The sequence below is a fragment of the Hyperolius riggenbachi genome, chromosome 7 (assembly GCF_040937935.1).
Source record: "Hyperolius riggenbachi isolate aHypRig1 chromosome 7, aHypRig1.pri, whole genome shotgun sequence".
Classification (NCBI taxonomy): Eukaryota; Metazoa; Chordata; class Amphibia; order Anura; family Hyperoliidae; genus Hyperolius; species Hyperolius riggenbachi.
This window is the reverse complement of record NC_090652.1, coordinates 139681709-139700143: the sequence shown is the minus strand read 5'-3', so window position 1 is coordinate 139700143 and position 18435 is coordinate 139681709. Positions and strand designations below refer to the sequence as shown.

The window sequence follows — 18435 nt, the reverse complement described above, 5'->3', positions numbered from 1 at the left end:
TAGATCGCGACTTACCAGTAGAATTCGCAAAGGACTTCATGGTAGATCCCGACTGCACTACATTTTCCATTCTGTATATACAATTGTGCTCCTAAAACTGTACATAGGTAGATCATTTTGACTTGCTAATTTTTAAAAGTAGCTCACAATCCAAAAAAAGTGTAGGCATCTCTGGGGGATGTTGTGTTTGGAAATCAGGTGACTGGGCACTGAATATAATATTTTCTCTTTCAACAGACCATACCAAATTGCAACAGACCAATGAGAATCCGCACTCCCCAGGGAGAATTCTCACTGGTTTATTGATTGGAGGACCAATGAGAATCCTCCCTGGTGCGCCATGGCTGACACGTATGCTGCCTTTGCAGACACCTGTACACGCTAGGCTAAGATGTATGACTGGTATACAATGATAGTTCTGGGTGATTATATATGCAAGAGTGTACAATCCAGCATGGGGCCATATCTAGAAATTATGGGGCTGGAAAGCAAATCTCTCCGCCGCCCCCTTCCCTCCCCCCCCACACACACACCTTTGTGCTCCTTCATACACACACATGAATTTTAGGTTAAAAAAAAAAGCGGGCCCTGGATTATTAGCCCTCCAGTAGTATCCAGAAATACTCCCCAGTAATAGCTAGCCTCCAAGCAAGTAGGTAGCATTCCCCAGTATAGGTAGCCAGTAGTCCCAGTATAGATAGCCAGAAGGAGCTCCTGAAAACTGGAACTCCAATGTGAACCTCCCCCCACCCCTTCCCCCATGCAGAACAGGGTGATCAGGGCTTTGGGAAAAAAAAAGTAACACCTCTCCAGGCTCCACCAATGACCTAGCTTCTCCAGGCATCCTCGTCTCTATGGTTCAAGCAAGCACCCTCAGTTATCACGTAACAAGAGGAGGCACTGTAGACATGGATGCCTGGAGACAGTAGATCACTGGTGGAGCCTGGAGAAGAGTTCTCTCCTACGCTCTGCTTGCGCTACTCTGAACCCTCATGGATCCCACCACGTACCTGCTGCTGGTTCTGGGCCCCTCTTGGCTACAAGGCCCATAGCAAGGGCTAAGGCTGCTACGGTGATGACTACACCACTAACCCAGCATTAGCAGGGCAGAGATCTAAGGATGCAGCAGTACTGCTGCAGAAAAGGCTCAGGCTGTTTATAAGCAATGGGTTCTGTTCTGCTGTCTGAAATAATATTTAAAATATTGTATAAATTAGGTTACTTGAAGTGGTTTCAACAAATACATTTTTCTAAAAGGCACCACCATAGGTGTATAAAAGCAAAGTTATAGACACCATATATTGAAAAATAATTTAATGTATTTACAAAAGTAAACAGCATGTAGAACCATGTAACAGTAGTGAAAGCCATCAATATCCTCAAATTTTCTTGTAAGCACCATCTAGATGAGAGGAAGCTCTTCACTCATATTGACGGCGTATATTTAATATTCTTATGGAGCTCATCCACCTCCAGGCTCCACATAGCACAGTGCACGGGATTATCTGACAGGTCCGTCACCTTCACTGCGCGCAAAATAGGCTCCGGGTTACAGGACAGGACATTTCCCATCACCATGACGTATTTTCCTGCAACAGACAGCAGATGTTTCATGTCAATCTCAGCAGATTATCCAACAACCACCATCATGTTTCAGTATGTAAATTCTAAATTCCAGGCTTTTCAGAAAAGAATGTGCTATGAAAGCGGTCAAAAATGTAAGCATATAGTGACTACACATGCTAAGCCTATTCAGTAAATGCTGGTACACTAACAAATATTCACTCCTGAGGCAAACCAATCACATAAATTAATTCTGCTAGAGACCAATCAGAAATGAATGAAAAAACAAGTCACTTTCCTGGCTGTTGTGTGATCAGATGTGCTTGTAAATAACGATCATTCCTGCATGTCACATCTTGTACATGTGCAGGAGACACAATGAAACACCAGGACATGTTTAGAACAAAGGAACTATCAGAAAAATCATTGTACAGGTGTATATTGTTTTTTTCTCTTCTGACCAACCGAAATTTATCAAAATGGGCAGTATAAAATCTATTAAAAATCTTTCAAGCCACACTCCTGATGAAAAAAGCATTAGGTGAACCATTTCTCCCTCCGAGGACCTAATGCCGACTGATGCCACCAACCCCCCCCCCCCCCCCGGTCTCTCCATAGGACTGTAGCAAAGTCACCTTTCTAGCTGGCATGCTCCCTCCTGTGTCCTTCAGTCCCCCTCCCCATAGCCACTTATTCTCTGTAACCTGGCGGCATTGTGCGTATTTATGTAACACGCTGATGGGTCACTGAGAACAGGTGACGGTGGGGATGGAAGGACACAGGCTGAAGGAGCAAAGCTGGACAGGCGAGTTAACTACATTTATCGTGGTCTCCCAAGCAATGTCATGAGAGCTGCCAGTAGACAGGTAACAGGACAGCTGCTGGCAGATGAACATGAGAAGTGTGAGCATGTGATCTAACATTAACTATGCTTGAAATGTCTCCAAATGTCGGCCAATCATTGCTTGGTAGGTGGAGACAAGAGAACCGCTTCTGAGCACAGAGGATAGATTAAAAAATGTCAATAGTTTATATAATTTAGCTTTAGGACAGACTGTGTGAAAGACTGTATAATTCATATGAGAAAATACAACATTAACCCGTTATTGCTTTAAAAAAGTAAAACATTTTTAGGAGGAGGATGATAGATACAATTGTTTATCTCATAAGTTTATTTTCACCTCAGGTTTCCCTAAGGTGTTATTTATCAAAGATTATACGGCTAGTAGAAGGAAGTCCTCCAAAGATTTGCTACACCCACAGAATAATCACATTCTGGAATGGCTGGCAATTCATATACAAATACTGTGTATGGTAAAATACAACATTTGTGGTTCCGAATACTGCACTGACTTTTTTTGGAAATCTGCTCAAAACGGAGGGGACATTTTTTTTTCCAATGTCCAGTAAAACACGGCAAACCAATAAACAGGAAGCAGAGGAATGCTATGCTTTTCTCAGGAAATATATATTGGATTTTTATAAAGGGCCACAGAGGTCTCTTATTTCTGAAGTTTCCGTTAGAAAGCAAACACTGCCTCTTACAGTTTGCAAAGTCATTCTGCATTTATGACCAATTCATGTTCCTTTGAGGAAAAACCAAGAGATAAATAGATAATACAGTATTAGGTTTATACACTATGGTGTTTAAAGTACTGTTAATTATTAAACTAGGGTAAAGTGTAAAGCTGTCAAATGCTTTCATTTTCTACAGTGTACTAAAAGATTATTTGAAGAATCTCAAAAGCTGCAGTTAGCAGCAGCACCACTCCAATCCATCTGCCCACACTTCAAATAAAAATCTCCTGCCCTAAAATTCTCAGCTGCATAGCTGCTGTGACATCAGACGCACGTCTCAAAAGATGAAACAAGCCTCTGTTTACAAGAACTTTGGATTCATGCATATAAGATCCTTCAGTTTGCTGAAGCATTCTCGTGGCTGCTACTAAGCTATACTGCTTAAAGCGGAGCTGTAGATATAAAATAAACACATTGTTTCACTTACCTGGGGCTTCCCCAGGCCCCCAGCAGCTGTCCTGTCCCACGCCGCTCCTCACGAGCCTCAGTTCGCCCACCGCCAGCAACTTTCGGTTTTGGCGCCGGTCCACTGCGCGGCTCTGGCCACGCGTATCCTTTCTTCGCATTCCCCGCTATTGCAGAGGGGAAGGCGAAGAAAGGATATGCTTGGCCAGAGCCGTGCTGGCATCGACTTACAAGTCGAGGTATGGGACCGAGCGGCGGCGGGGGAACGGAGACTCGTTGAGAAGCGGTGCAGGACAGGACAGCTGCTGGGGGCTTGGGGAAGCCCCAGGTAAGTGAAACAATGTGTTTATTTTATATCTACAGTTCCGCTTTAAAGGGACTCAGAGCTGAAAACAGTAAAAAGATTTATACATACCTGGGGCTTCCTCCTGCCCCATCCGCTCGGATCGCTTCCACGCCGCCGTCCTCCGCTGCCTGCAGCTCCGGTACCGGGTCCCGTCACTTATGTCAGTAGGCTCCAGTCTATGCAGTATCGCTGCTAGTGCATGAGCAAATCTGCCTTAATGCGCAGGTGTACTCATGCAGGCGCAGTATAGCCACACACGCCTGAAGAGGAACGCATCCCCGGTGAGATTAACGACAAGTCCTTGTTGGTAGCCATTGGGGGAATAGCTTCAAAAGTGGCCGCGCTCATAGATTAAATTATAAGGCAGAAAAGTCCCAGGATAAAAATAGCCCATGGTCAGGACCAATCTCCTTATTCAGACCCGCACATCATATATGCAAGAGAATAGAAAAACCACATAGCGTAATCAACTCTTGAATATTGTTCCCGTCACCACGCCAGTGTGAAACCAAAACCTCCACAATCACCTCCAAACGTGGGTCCCCTCGTCTGACCCACACTCACCCTCACTGTCCTTCAAAAGTCCAGAGGTAGGGGTTCAAAGCATATGGGGGCGAAAGAGACACTGTGTAGGTAACCACTTGCAGCAACCAGTATGCAATTCCAGAGAAACGCAGACACTGAGGACTAAAAAGCTCCAGATAGTGTAATACCGTTTAATAAAAATATAAATATTAAAATTTGCACTCACAAGAGTAGAAGGTTATATCGCATTGTACAGGCAGTAGTATTGTCCCAAGTGCCGCTCACGAGCATGTCACTTCAGATCCCATTCCTCCTGCGCGCTGAATCCTGTAGGCCGATCATGTGATGCGTAGCTCCGCCAAAATGTTTCGTCAGCCTGCGCTTGGCACGTGATGCGTAGCTCCGCCCTACGCATTTTGTCAGCCTGCGCTTGGCAACAGTGGACCGCAGGACAGCGTGGGAAGCCTCTGTAGGATACAGAGGCTTCCCTTTTCTTAAAGGATAGATGTGATGAAAGAAATGATAGCAGATTTACTTACCTGGGGCATCCTTCAACCCTTAGAAGCCTCTGTGTCCCTTGCCGCAGTTCCACCTTCACCTTTCACCACTTAAGGGGTCCCCTTAGTTGTGACCAACCACTTCTGCAAATGCACGGATCGCCCGCACTCCTGTGGCCAGTAGCACTGCGCAGAATGCTCCCAGCCACTGGAATATGACTGGTGCATGCTCAGAAGCCATACGGAGAAGACCCCAGAAGAGTGGCTGAAACCGGACACTGTGGCAATGGACACAGAGGCTTCTAGGGGCTGGCTGATTATCTTTTGGAAACAGTAGTGTCTGAATCACACACCAGAAGACAGCATGTATAGTACAACACCAGCGTTGCTCCCCTCTTGTCACCATAAACCCTATCCCTGCCTGGAGAAAAAAGAAATCACTCCCTCAAGTGAAAAATCCTGCTGCTCCCTTCCTCTCTCAAACACCGAAGTAAAGTCCCTCCTCAACTACAGTCTGGAAACACACACAGGTCATGAGGGAGGGTGCAGCCATGATGCCCACTTCTAGGCTCTTATCACTTTGTCATTAAATGGCAATCAACACCTGGTCTTAATCATATGATTATAAACAGATTGGCAAGGTGTGGGGGGGCATACCTACATGCATAAATAGCTACTGTCAAAGCTTCAGTGTGCACCCTGTTGAAGCGATCTCGACACTGGGGAGCTTTCCTAGCAATTTCCACAGCGCTTTGCATCACTGGAAATCGCTTGCATTTTTGAAAAGCGATAGTGTAGTGTATATGGCAGTGATCTCACTGCAGCAATCGCCAGTGACTTGCTATTTGCGGAAATCAAAAGAAAAGTGCATGTAACACTTTTTTGCGATTTTTTTCGCGGTTCAAAGTTGAAGAATAATGATCACTCAAAAATCACATTCGTGGTCATTGAAAGAGAAAGAAACGGCACAAAAAAAGCGATTTAACCAGCGTTTTGCAATCTCCAGTGTGAATAGGCCCTTTGAGTTTGCAAACACATAGGTGGGCAGAATCCAGAGTGTGGTGACGTCACCCAAACTCAAGGTGCATGTGTGAAGAGACTTGAATGTCAGAGCGGCAAGAACGGGACGTGAGCCGGAATGTGGTGAACATGAGTTTAGGTAGCCATTGTGTGATAAGACGAGGGGATCCCGGATACAGCAATCTTATGCTGTGAAGGAAATTGCCAGCTCTCTCCGGATAGTGTAGTGCTTGGGCATAAGGTCACTAGTTTTTCTGGGTCTCTGGAGAAACTTGATAATTCTGGGGCATCTACAGGACTTTTCCTTGTGCATCAAGTGGTGCTATCAGTGTTTAAGCTTACTAAGGAGGACTGGCCGGAACTTATAGCATCTGTGGTTAAAAAAGGTGAAACTTCCATTTCAAAAATTAAAATCAAATTTAAGCCCATAAAAATATAGATCAGAAGTTTTACACAAGAACTAACACATCTTGGTAGTCTTATACAGTATTTACCTAGTTGATCCTGCAGCTGTTCCAAGGGACATTGTGGGTCCCCTTTTTTTCACCCTCAAAGCCACAAAGGCCAGAGAGATGTGGAAATCTTGTGACTGTGTAGATTTATCCTCTTCACTTCCCTCAGTATCTTGCTGCACAGAAATACAGCTCTTTTATGGTGATACATTTATTTTAATATAGTTTAAAATGGAGGTAAGACTATTGGTGTGGTGTTGGCCAACTCCTTTGACCAAATAACATTACATAAGGTTAATCTACCACTTAATCTGCCATCTACTGTATATACTCAAGTATAATTCTAGAAATTTAGGTCTGATTCACTTCATAAAAGTATAGGGGTCGACTTTTATACATAAGTCACGGGCAACACTGAGTAATGTGTGTACTAATAGTGACAGTCCCATTTGCAGCAGTTTACTCAGTGGTAAGTGATACTTTGAGGAAAGGAAATGCCAAAAAAGCACAGGTCTGAAAGTCTTGGCCACAACAATTAACAAGGAAAGGGGGAGGGGGAATACTGGGCTGTATAAAAGGGAGTGAATAATTGCAGAACCTTGGGGCCTGGAGGAAGTATTGGCTGCACTTAAAGAGAATCTGTATTGTTAAAAAGCACACAAAAGTAAACATACCAGTGCGTTAGGGGACATCTATTACCCTCTGTCACAATTTCGCCGCTCCCCGCCGCATTAAAAGTGGTTAAAAACAGTTTTTAAAAGTTTGTTTATAAACAAACAAAATGGCCACCAAAACAGGAAGTAGGTTGATGTACAGTATGTCCACACATAGAAAATACATCCATACACAAGCAGGCTGTATACAGCCTTCCTTTTGAATCTCAAGAGATCATTTGTGTGTTTCTTTCCCTCTGCATCTCTCATGCATTGAAGTTTCAGGCTGCTCTTTTCTTCCTGCAAACAGCTTTGCCCTTGTCTGTAATTCCTCACTATGTGAAAGCCCAGCCAGCTCAGAGGACGATTTATCCAGCTTGTAAAAGATGAGAGAAGAGAGAAGCTGCTCTAATCTAAATAACACACAGGCAGTGTGCATAGAGGGGCCTGGAAGGGGGAGTTCATAGCAGAACCACAACACTGAAGAACTTGGCAGCCTTCCAGACACAGGCTGACAAGAGAGAGATAAGTTGATTTATTACAGAGACTGTGATAGTACAAAGTGCTGCAGTAAGCCAGAACACATTAGAATAGCTTTTGGAACTTGTAGAATGATAAAAAACAGGATGCAATTTTTGTTACGGAGTCTCTTTAAGGGGCAGGAAGAGTGAATGGCTGCAATACTGTATGAGCCCCAAGTGCAGCCATTAACTTTGCTGGGTAGACTTATACTTGAGTCAATAAAAAAATTCCAGCTTAAGAGGGTTGAACATTGGGGTCGATTTATACACAAGGTCGACATGTATTCGAGTATATACGGTAAGCATGAAGGGTAACCTGTGTATAATTGCAATTTGACAGCGATTGGGAGGTTTATGCAGCCATTTCTTGTAAAGCTTCCTTTTCTTATTATAATGGTTAAATAAACTTTGCTTATTATCGCTGGTGTGCATTGTTCCACTGTAGAGCGATTATTTGTTAAAGTATTAAAGTGGACCCAAATTCTTCCACACCACACAATGAATGAATGTTGAGTTTGTTTAGGCAGATTAACCAGTCTAATTAGTTCTTATCAGCGACTGGGAATAGAATGCATTAGAGCTCTGCCAAGGCAGCTCTCCATATATTTAACACAGAGGGCCCTTTCACAGCATTTTTGCCATAGCCCACCGCATGGCAATGAAAGTCTATTGCTCAAATCACATTGCCTTTGGTGCGGTGCGCTGCACCGGAAATACCCTAACACAAACCTACGTTACCATGCAGCTCCTGCAGCGGACCAGAAGTCATGCAAGTCTATGGTGACGCACGTGTTTTTACATGTCCAGACGCAGTTTTATGCATCGCGCATGCACAGAAGCGTACTTTAGCAATACGCTTCCACACACATCATCAATAGGCCAACAGGAAGTGAGCATCACTTCCTGCTTGGCCAGCTGTACCAAGTACTAACGCTGTAATCCCTGGAGGCCTTTTCTTTGGCGGTGCGGGCCCCGCTACACCGCCAATCCGCAGTCTGAAACCAGCCTGAGGCTTAACCCCTTTCAGTCTATACTGCAAAAAAGTGAAACCAAGTTATACTTCAGGGTCTTTTTAGGATTTCCACAAATTGTAATGAAGAAAGGGTTTTTTTTAATCCATAAAGTTTATCATGCTGTGAGCAGAGTTTAGTTCCACTTGAATCTAGGTTGCTTTAACCTCCTTAGCGGTATGCCCGACACTGTGTCGGGCATACCGCCGGCTGTCCCCAGGAGTCCCCCAGTATAATTTCAAGTCATCACATAGTTGTAATAGCTTCAGCTAGCACAAGGCTAGCTAGTAGTGGTGGCTGGCATCCTCAGATTACTTTTGGTCCCCCCCGATCGCCGCTAAATACATTACCCCCTCTGGATCCAGCGATCGCGCAGCCTCCCTGCACATCTCTAGTCCTCTCTATGGGGAGGATCGGGTCTGCCCATGACGTCATGCCGTCGCCATGTTAGATCCTCCCCATAGAGAAGAGCGGAGCTGTCCAGGGAGGCTGCGCCGATCACTGGATCCAGGCGGGGTAAAGCATTTAGCGGCGATCGGGGGGGGGGGGGGGGGGGGGGGGGGGAATGAAAAGTAATCTGAGGATGCCGGCCACCACTGCTAGCTAGCCTATTGCTAGCTGAAGCTATTACAACTATGCGATGACTTAAAATCATCCTGGGGGACTGTCGGCTGCAAACCCTCCGGCGTGCGTAACGCCTAGGAGGTTAAAAACCCCTTTATTGAGATATATGTAACAATGAATCTCCTGACATTATTATTATTATGGGCTAGTTCACACTGGGCACTGAACCGCGATCGCGATTTGGCAGGCAAAATCTTGCGACTTGCGCTTGTGATTCCTGTTCACTAGAACGAGAATCACAGTGCAATCGTCAAAGTGCTGTATGCAGCGCATTTGCGATTGATCACAAACGCTGCAGTGAGAATGTATCCATAGGGATACATTAGCATCAGCGCTTTGCTGATCACTGGCAATCAACAAAGAACTGCAAAAGCATCAAGTGTGAACCAGCCCTAACTTGACCAGGTTTGTTGTAAAAGTAAACCTGAACATAAGAAAAAAAAAAAACTTATGAGATAATGAATTGTATGTATTACTATGTATATAATGCCAAGTGGCAGCAGCTAAAGCAAATAACATTTGGGTAGCATTGTTTGGTTTAGAACTCCTTTAATTGCTAAAAGTTGGACAAACTGGGCTTATTTTGCCTGGAAAAAAATACCACCGACAAGTGACTAACACGTATAAATAGCTTATTTTTCGGACCACGAGACGCACCTTTTCTCCCCCCAAAACTGGGGGTAGAAAGTAAGTGCATCTTATGGTCCAAATAATACAATTTGGACCTGGCCAAAGTTGTGCCCTCACAAGTGCCATCCCTGCTGCTCCCTCTGTCATCTTCTGTACTCCTGTGTCCTGCCACAAGTGCCATCCCTGCTGCCCCCTGTCCTCTTCTGTACTCCTGTGTCCCACCACAAGTGCCATCCCTGCTGCTCCCTCTATCCTCTTCTGTACTCCTGTGTCCCGCCACAAGTGCCATCCCTGCTGCTCCCTCTATCCTCTTCTGTACTCCTGTGTCCCGCCACAAGTGCCATCCCTGCTGCTCCCTCTGTCCTCTTCTGTACTCCTGTGTCCCACCACAAGTGCCATCCCTGCTGCTCCCTCTATCCTCTTCTGTACTCCTGTGTCCCGCCACAAGTGCCATCCCTGCTGCTCCCTCTATCCTCTTCTGTACTCCTGTGTCCCGCCACAAGTGCCATCCCTGCTGCTCCCTCTATCCTCTTCTGTACTCCTGTGTCCGGCCACAAGTGCCTTCCCTGCTACTCCCTCTGTCCTCTTCTGTACTCCTGTGTACCGCCACAAGTGCCATCCCTGCTGCTCCCTCTGTCCTCTTCTGTACTCCTGTGTCCCGCCACAAGTGCCATCCCTGCTACTCCCTCTGTCCTCTTCTGTACTCCTGTGTACCGCCACAAGTGCTATCCCTGCTGCTCCCTCTGTCCTCTTCTGTACTCCTGTGTCCCGCCACAAGTGCCATCTCGGCTTCTCCTTCTGTCCCAGTGTCCTGCCACAAGTTCCATCTCTGCTGCTCTCTCTGTCCTCTTCTGTACTCCTGTGTCCGGCCACAAGTGCCTTCCCTGCTACTCCCTCTGTCCTCTTCTGTACTCCTGTGTACCGCCACAAGTGCCATCCCTGCTGCTCCCTCTATCCTCTTCTGTACTCCTGTGTCCCACCACAAGTGCCATCCCTGCTACTCCCTCTGTCCTCTTCTGTACTCCTGTGTACCGCCACAAGTGCTATCCCTGCTGCTCCCTCTGTCCTCTTCTGTACTCCTGTGTCCCGCCACAAGTGCCATCTCGGCTTCTCCTTCTGTCCCCGTGTCCTGCCACAAGTTCCATCTCTGCTGCTCTCTCTGTCCCCATGTCCTGCCATCAGTGCCATCCCTGCTGCTCCCTTTGTCCCATCACAAGTGCCATCCCTGCTGCTCCCTTTGTCCCGCCACAAGTGCCATCCCTGCTGCTCCCTTTGTCCAGCCACAAGTGCCATCCCTGCTGCTCCCTCTTTCCTGCCATAAGTGCCATCCCTGCTGCTCCCTCTGTGCATCAATTCCCCCACAGACTCGCCGAGCCGTTCCATGCATTCATGTGCTCCAAGCACCATGCCGCAGCTGAAATTGGTAAATCTAGGTTTGTAAACTAATTCTATATGGGCTGGTTCACAAAGGCTTCTGACAGCGTCTCGGCTAAACACTTTTCTGCAAATGCGAAGAAAAGCATTTGACAGCTTTCAGCGGCGGTCGTCATCCCCCCCCCCCCCCCTCTACTGGGGAAACCGGGAGGAGTGGCGTTAAGCAAGGTTAGCTGAAACGACAGGAAAAAGAAATAAAAACATGGCATTTGCGCAAACGATGGGAAAGAGCAGCACCACCGCTGCAGTGTTCTCAGAATTTTTTTTCCAGCCGTGTGGCATGAAAAAGTAGCCAGGTGGGACGTTTAGCGCATGGTGCATTTGATGTCACACGTGCGCTATATGCTGGCGGCAAATAGGGCACTAATGGAAAAGGATGAACCAGAAGGCTGATGGGCACAGAGCGGTAGGTGACAGGACAGGTAATGTATAAATGCACATTTATACACTAGGTGGAACAGCATCGGGGGGCGGGGGGGTTATCGTGTTCGTCACTTGTCCCGATATCCTCTCGCCATTACCTCTGTGCACTTGATCTACTAGGGTGGCCCTACATCTTGCAGCTTGTTTGAATGTTTGAACGATAAATGTGACCAATTTCTGCCCGAAATTGGTCATAGTGTCGATCGGGCATGCACTTGGTGGCACAGATTTTCATCCGTTTCGATTATAATAATCAAATCGGATGGTTGATCAGCCGCCAAGTTGCCTGATGTATGGCCACTCCATACACAGGCTTCAGCGTCCCTGCTCATGATTATTGCATGTCACATGGCTTATTTCATATGGATGTTATTTCCTGGGGGAAGGGGAGGGTTGTATTGCAGATAGTGTGCATGGGGCTATAGCTATATGATAATAACCACTGCAGGAATAACACCCATGTGAATTAACAGCCATTTGAATTAACAGCCATGTGAATTGCAATAATTATGAACAGGAATTTCACATCACCAATGCACATAGTTTATTTTTTGACATTCACATGAAGGGTTCTAAATCTGGAAGCCATCCTGGAAGCCCTTCATTGCAAGATTGCAAAAGCTGTATGTGTGAAAGACATGTAACCTGATCTCCTCCCGAGTCCTGAATACGCTGATGGCAATCAAACCTCAGCTTGTCAGCCTGGCTCTTCTCAGCCACCTTTATTACACAGGAAAAAGTGACTTTTGTCAGGTCTCTTGTCCATATCATCTGACACATCAGAGAGGAGACTGCAACTTCAGGGAGGACTGTGGCTGGCCATAAACCAGCAGGAATCACAGGTCATTGAGAACAGACTCACCTAGTGATGCCTGTGCTGTCCTGCTTCTCCACCCCCTGCTCCATTGACTCTGCCTGGCTGTGTCCTAGCCTGCATATCTGCAGGGGAAGAATCACCTTCGGCAGGAGCTAATGATCGGGCAGTTGAACCCAAGATCTTCCGGCACTTCAGAAGAGTATGAATACTGTGCCGGGGTCGGGGTTAATAATTGAGGTGCGGGGCAAACGAGCAGCTGCAGAAAGGCATTTACATATCAGGGGGATGTGGACAGGGGAAATCTCCCCTTTGCTAGTCCGCCCCTTGCTTGCTCAGGCTCCAGCATCCCTGCTCTCTCTTTATATCATAGATCTACTACTACTTATTGGAGAGCAGGAGGGAGAATCGGAGTAGGAGTCCCGCCCTTTACAACCCGCCCAGCCAATCCCTGTCTCACCATAACGCTTGAGGTGACAGGCGGAGGAGCGCTCCTGCAGTGTACAGCGTCAGCCTTTGCTATTGTAGGAGGCTGGCGCTGATTGAAAGCAGGCAATGGAGTGCTCCTATGTGAAGTTTAATAAGGTTTACAGCGCTGGATTTTAGAAGCCCCAGGTGAGCACACGACAACGGGCGGGGTTTTAAATCAGGTGGGCGGGGTTTCAAGTCAGCCGGGCGGCCCGCCCACCTAATTAACCCTGGGGAGAACACTGCGCTGGAATGGAGAGCACTTAAAGGAAACCTGAGGCGATAAGGAGAAAAAGGTTTACACATACCTAGGGCTTTCTCCATCCCGCTTAAGACTGATGGGTCACTCGCCGTCTTCCCACACCGCCAGGATTGTCCACTAAGTGGCCCGGTAACTTCGGCAGTCGGGGTGTAATGTGCATGCCCGGCTGTGCTTGCCCCAACGCACTCCTGTCGCCAGGATCGTTATGCACAGACCGCTCCCGGCCATGGAAACATGCCAGACAGCGCGCACGGCCGGACTGGGCCAACTGGCAAAGTTGCCGGGACACCTAGCAGACAATGTGCGGGAAGACAGTGAGGAACCAATTAGCCTGACAGGGAGGGCACCCCAGACATAAATAAATACTTTTCTTATCATCTCAGGCACACTTTAACTGACAAGTGCCATAGCCAGCGGTAAACAAAACGCAAGAGCCCTTATGAACTGGTGCTTGTAGCAGTAGTATGTAATTTTGATGGGTATGCTAAAATGTTGGAACACCGGCCCTATGCTGAAATGTTGGAACACCGGCCCTATGCAACAACTTTGAGTTAGGGCTGGTTCAGACGGACGCTTGCGGAGCATTTACCGCAAGCGTTCGGAACGTCGCGGTAAGCGCTCCCATTCAAGTGAATAAGCGCGTTTACACCGGGCTTTTGCACGATCGCGGCATTCGGGTCCCGATTTTTGCGAGCGTTCGAGCTGCCCCTGGAAGCGACATGTAGCTTCAAGGGGGCGGCCAACCACGACGGCTAATGTCCCCCTAGGGAAACAAAAACCGCGACCGCATCAGAACGCGACACGAAAGCTACTGAAAGCCTGACACGCAGCCGCCGCAACGCCCCCAGACGCGACGCCACGCAGACGTCCGTCTTAACCAGCCCTAACGTAACATACATAACTCCCAACTTTGAGATGAGAAAGAGGGATACTTAAGCCACACCCCTGATCACACCCCCTAGTCACGCATACCATAAAGATTTCGTAAGAAAAATATGTTTTATAATTTAAGCCACACTGATCCTTTCTATCCTGGTTCATTTTCCTTCATATTAACATTTTTAAATTAGTAATATATCAATTAAAGGATGAGAATAAAGTTTAGAGTCAAGCACATTTTTTAGTAGAGAAATACATATATTTACATAGAAAAAGGGACAAAGTCCTGAAAGAGGGACAGAGGACAAGGCTCCAAAAGAGGTACAGTTGTGAGCTATGAACATAGGTCTTGATTTTATAGGTTTATTGTGACATCTCAAGCTCACTCCAACCTGAATTATCGCAAATTCTTTCTGTTTTAGGAAAGCAAACTTTTGTTTTTCTTAACATCTTAGTAAGGGGGCTTTTAGGACCATTGTAGTCCCTTACACACTCCAATGAGTTCTGGGTCACCATGAGCTTGCTGGTTAGTCTGTGCCTCTCGGATTCACAAGCCCTATTCCATAGAGCCAAATTAATCCATGCCATGCACTGATGAGGATCAAACAATCCGAAACAGTCTGTATGCATGTTGGATTATTATGGCTCTGTATAAATTAACAAGCTGACACATCATTGCATTCCAGCGGTTCTGGAGGTGTGTTTAGCTTCTAAGGGTACAATGGTTAATTTGCATATATTCAGCAGTGTTGCTCTGGGAGACATCTCAAGCTCACTCCAACCTGAATTATCGCAAATTCTTTCTGTTGTAGGAAAGCAAACTTTTGTTTTTCTTAACATCTTAGTAAGGGGGCTTTTAGGACCATTGTAGTCCCTTACACACTCCAATGAGTTCTGGGTCACCATGAGCTTGCTGGTTAGTCTGTGCCTCTCGTATTATAACCAATCATTTTCTTTTCTTCTTTTTTTATGCTAATTAGAGAGCCGTGAGAGGAGCTCTTGGCTGGGTAGCTGCAGTGAGACTGGCCTGTACCTGGCTGCTGGCACGGCTTGCCCTTAGGCACACGCTCCGCCCCGCACACGGTGAAGGTGTGAGTGTCGTCTGTCAGGCGAAGGGTGACTCCGCGCTCTGGTCGCACCTCTATCACTCGGCCCTGCATCCACACCATGCTGACCTCCAGCTCTCCGCCGCCCGCACCCTCCAGCCAGAAGGACGGGCCCGGCCGCTTCCTGCATTCCCTCAGCCGGGCAGCCAGCATCTTCACCGGCGGGCAGCTAAACCGAGCTCCGCCGCACGTCTGCTGGCTGCTGCTATCCTCCATTGCAGCATTCAAACGCAGCGCGCCGCTCAGACAGTCAATTGCCAGCCACAGGCGTGACTTAACATGTCTCCAGCTCCAAGCTGTCATATGCGACGGCCATTTTACTGAAGACCAGAAGAATGCGCGATCTACTGTCTGTCTAAATTAGCTCGCTGATTGTTGCTTGGTGGCCACCTTATAGTACTACAAGGTGCAGCACACACATTACTGTACCCCTGCACCCTCTAACAGTGCTGGATATAGGTTAGCTGGGGTCTATTGCATAGATCCCAGCTCCCCCTTTTTCACAGGGACAGTCCCTCTTCATGAACTACATGCACCTGTCCCTCTTTCTTCCCCATTTGTTAACTTAATGGTTCAGGTCTGATGTACAGATCTGTGCAAAGATATGTAATGTTACTGAAAAATGTGTTTAAAGTACCCCTGAGATGAAAGAAATAAGGGAAAAAGATTATATATACCTGGGGCTTTCTCCAGCCCCCTTCAGGCTGCGCGGTACCTCCCCCTCCTATGCTGCCTGGATGCTGCCTGGATCCTCCGCAGTTCAGCTTGGTGATTCTGTTAGTTGGCGCGTATGGCACGTGCCCTGTCGCCGGGAGAGTTCTGTGCTTCCACAGTACTACTGCGCAGGCGCAGAACGCTCCTGGCCACGGGTGCATGATGAAGCATGCATGGTCGGACTGCGCCTGTGCTGATTGGTGCCGACTGACTGGACTACTGGGCCGCCTAGCAGAGAATCCAGGCAGCACAGGACGGCAAGAGTGCAATCAGCCTGAAGTAAGCTGGAGAAAGCCCCAGGTATGTATAATTTTTTTTTTATTATTTCTTTTATCTCAGGTAATCTTTAAGGGCTGGTTCACACAGGCGTCTTCTGGCGTGTCACCATTCAACAGCTTTCTGGCAGTTTTCCTCCCCGCAGGGGTAGGCAGCTGTAAGCGACCTGCTGCCAGGTTTAGCTGAAATGACAGGAAAAATCGGGATTGGAACGCAGTGTTTGCGCAAACAGCGGCAAACTACATTACAGGCACTGCCCATTCACTTGAATGGGCAGCGCTTTACAACGAGCGCTGCGGTCAGCGGGAAGTGACCCGCAACCGCCTGTGTGAACCAGCCCTAATTGTTTCTTAACTTAATCATTTAAATTGATATACTTCCTATTTTCAAATATTAAATTGAAGGAAAACTAATGATGGTAGAGAGGACCAGTGGGGTTTGACTGATAAAATTACATCTTTGGCTTCTTTGAGGTATGCGTGACTAGGTGTGGTGGGGGCGTGGTTAGGGGTGTTAAAGGTGCATCTTCCCTCATTCTTATTTCAAAAAGTTGCTGTTGTGAAATCTATGGGGTGGGTGGCTGGAGTGGCTAATTGGTGTGTGTGTGTGTGTGTGTGTGGGGGGGGGGGGGGTGCAGGTGGTGGGTTTGGAGAAAATTAGGTTTATTAAGGGTTCAGGGCAGTGGCGTACCTAGGGCATTTGACACCCGGTGCTGGGTATTAAAAGACACCCCCCCCCCCCCCCCCCCCCCCAAAAAAAAAAAAAAAAAATGGGCGTGGCTATAAATTGCGGCGCGCAAAGCGCGCTGTGGTGGAAAATGGGCATGGCCATGACCAGATGAGGGCGGAGCTAACTAATTTAAAGTGAACCCGGGATAGGAGTGATATGGAGGCTGTACCCCCAGGAGGGGGAAGCAGGGCTAGATGGAGGAGCTGTAGAGGCAGCGGTGGGGAGGGGGGACATATCCCCCCCTCCCTCACCTGGGACCCCTCCTTCTGCCTCTCTCTTCCCCCTCCAGAATAGCGGCCCCAGTATAGCTAGTATAGTTGCCCCCAAAATACCTAGTATAGTTGCCCTTAGTGTAGGTAATATAGTTGCCCCCAGTATAGCTGCCCCCAGTATAGCTAGTACAGTTGCCCCCAGTGTAGCTAGTTGCCCCCAATGAAGTTAGTATAGTTGTCCCAGTATAGCTAGTATGGTCGCCCCAGCCAGTATAGCTAGTGTAGTTGCCCCCAGACAGTATAGCTAGTATAGTTGCCCCCAGCCAGTACAGCTAGTATAGTTGCCCCCAGCCAGTACAGCTAGTATAGTTGCCCCCAGCCAGTACAGCTAGTATAGTTGCCCCCAGCCAGTATAGCTAGTATAGTTGCCCCCCAGCCAGGATAGCTGCCCCCAGTATAGCTAGTATAGTTGCCCCAGCCAGTATAGCTAGTATAGTTTGGTTGCCCCCAGTATAGCTGGTATAGTTTAGTTGCCCCCAGTATGGCTAGTATAGTTGCCCCCAGTAAGCTAGTATAGTTGCCCCCAGTATGGCTAGTATAGTTGCCCCCAGTATGGCTAGTATAGTTGCCCCCAGTATGGCTAGTATAGTTGCCCCCAGTATAGCTGGTATAGTTGCCCCCAGTATGGCTAGTATAGTTGCCCCCAGTAAGCTAGTATAGTTGCCCCCTGTGTAGGTGCCCCAGGAGGGGGAAGCAGGGCTAGATGGAGGGGCTGTGGAGGTAGTGGTGGGGAGATCCAAGTGTCATGACGTTACAGGTCTCCGCCTCCAATGCCGCCCACTGTGCTTCCGCTAATCAGGAAGCACAGTGGGCGGCATTGAAGACGGAGACCTGTAACGTCATCATGACGCTGCGCTCCACGCTTGGAACGCGGAAATCAAGTAAGTAATTGTCCATACGCCCAGGGGTGAGAGCCTGGGGTGCCTGGCACCTGGGTGCAAGATTTTCTCTGGCGCCTATGGGAGTGGTTAAATTAACCGCGCCCAACCACATAACCACACCCATGTCCTGCCTCATCACACCCACACCTTCCACCTCTTTACGCATGCATGCGATACTCCATTCCTACCCCTCTTCCATGGGCTTGCTCCTGGCTGGCTTTGGCTGCCTGCGAGTCTCTGGACTGATTCAGGCTGAGAGGCTCTGCGAGTGCGACACAGTCACACACTGCGTATTTATGGCTGCCTGCGGCCACCCTACTCTCGCTCGCTATCGTCGGCTCCTCCCCCCGCCA

General features: G+C 47.8%; 1 protein-coding gene across 1 annotated transcript; it reads right to left on the bottom strand.

The window, feature by feature from the left end:
* Positions 1–1297: 1297 nt before the first annotated feature.
* RMI2 (RecQ mediated genome instability 2) lies at positions 1298–15533 on the bottom strand. The gene is made up of 2 exons (XM_068246841.1): positions 15138–15533; positions 1298–1589 (listed from the first exon to the last, which is right to left on the bottom strand). The coding sequence occupies exons 1-2, from the start codon at positions 15511–15513 to the stop codon at positions 1426–1428; spliced, it is 540 nt and encodes a 179-aa protein (XP_068102942.1). The 5' UTR covers positions 15514–15533; the 3' UTR covers positions 1298–1425.
* Between the last annotated feature and the right edge of the window lie 2902 nt (positions 15534–18435).

Bases quoted from the DNA above. Each gene is read 5' to 3' on its own strand.
- RMI2 (XM_068246841.1), bottom strand. From the start codon at position 15,513: ATGACAGCTTGGAGCTGGAGACATGTTAAGTCACGCCTGTGGCTGGCA. The intron at 1,590-15,137 runs GTACAGGCCAGT...TGTCTGTTGCAG, and splicing joins CAAGCCGTGCCAGCAGCCAG to GAAAATACGTCATGGTGATG.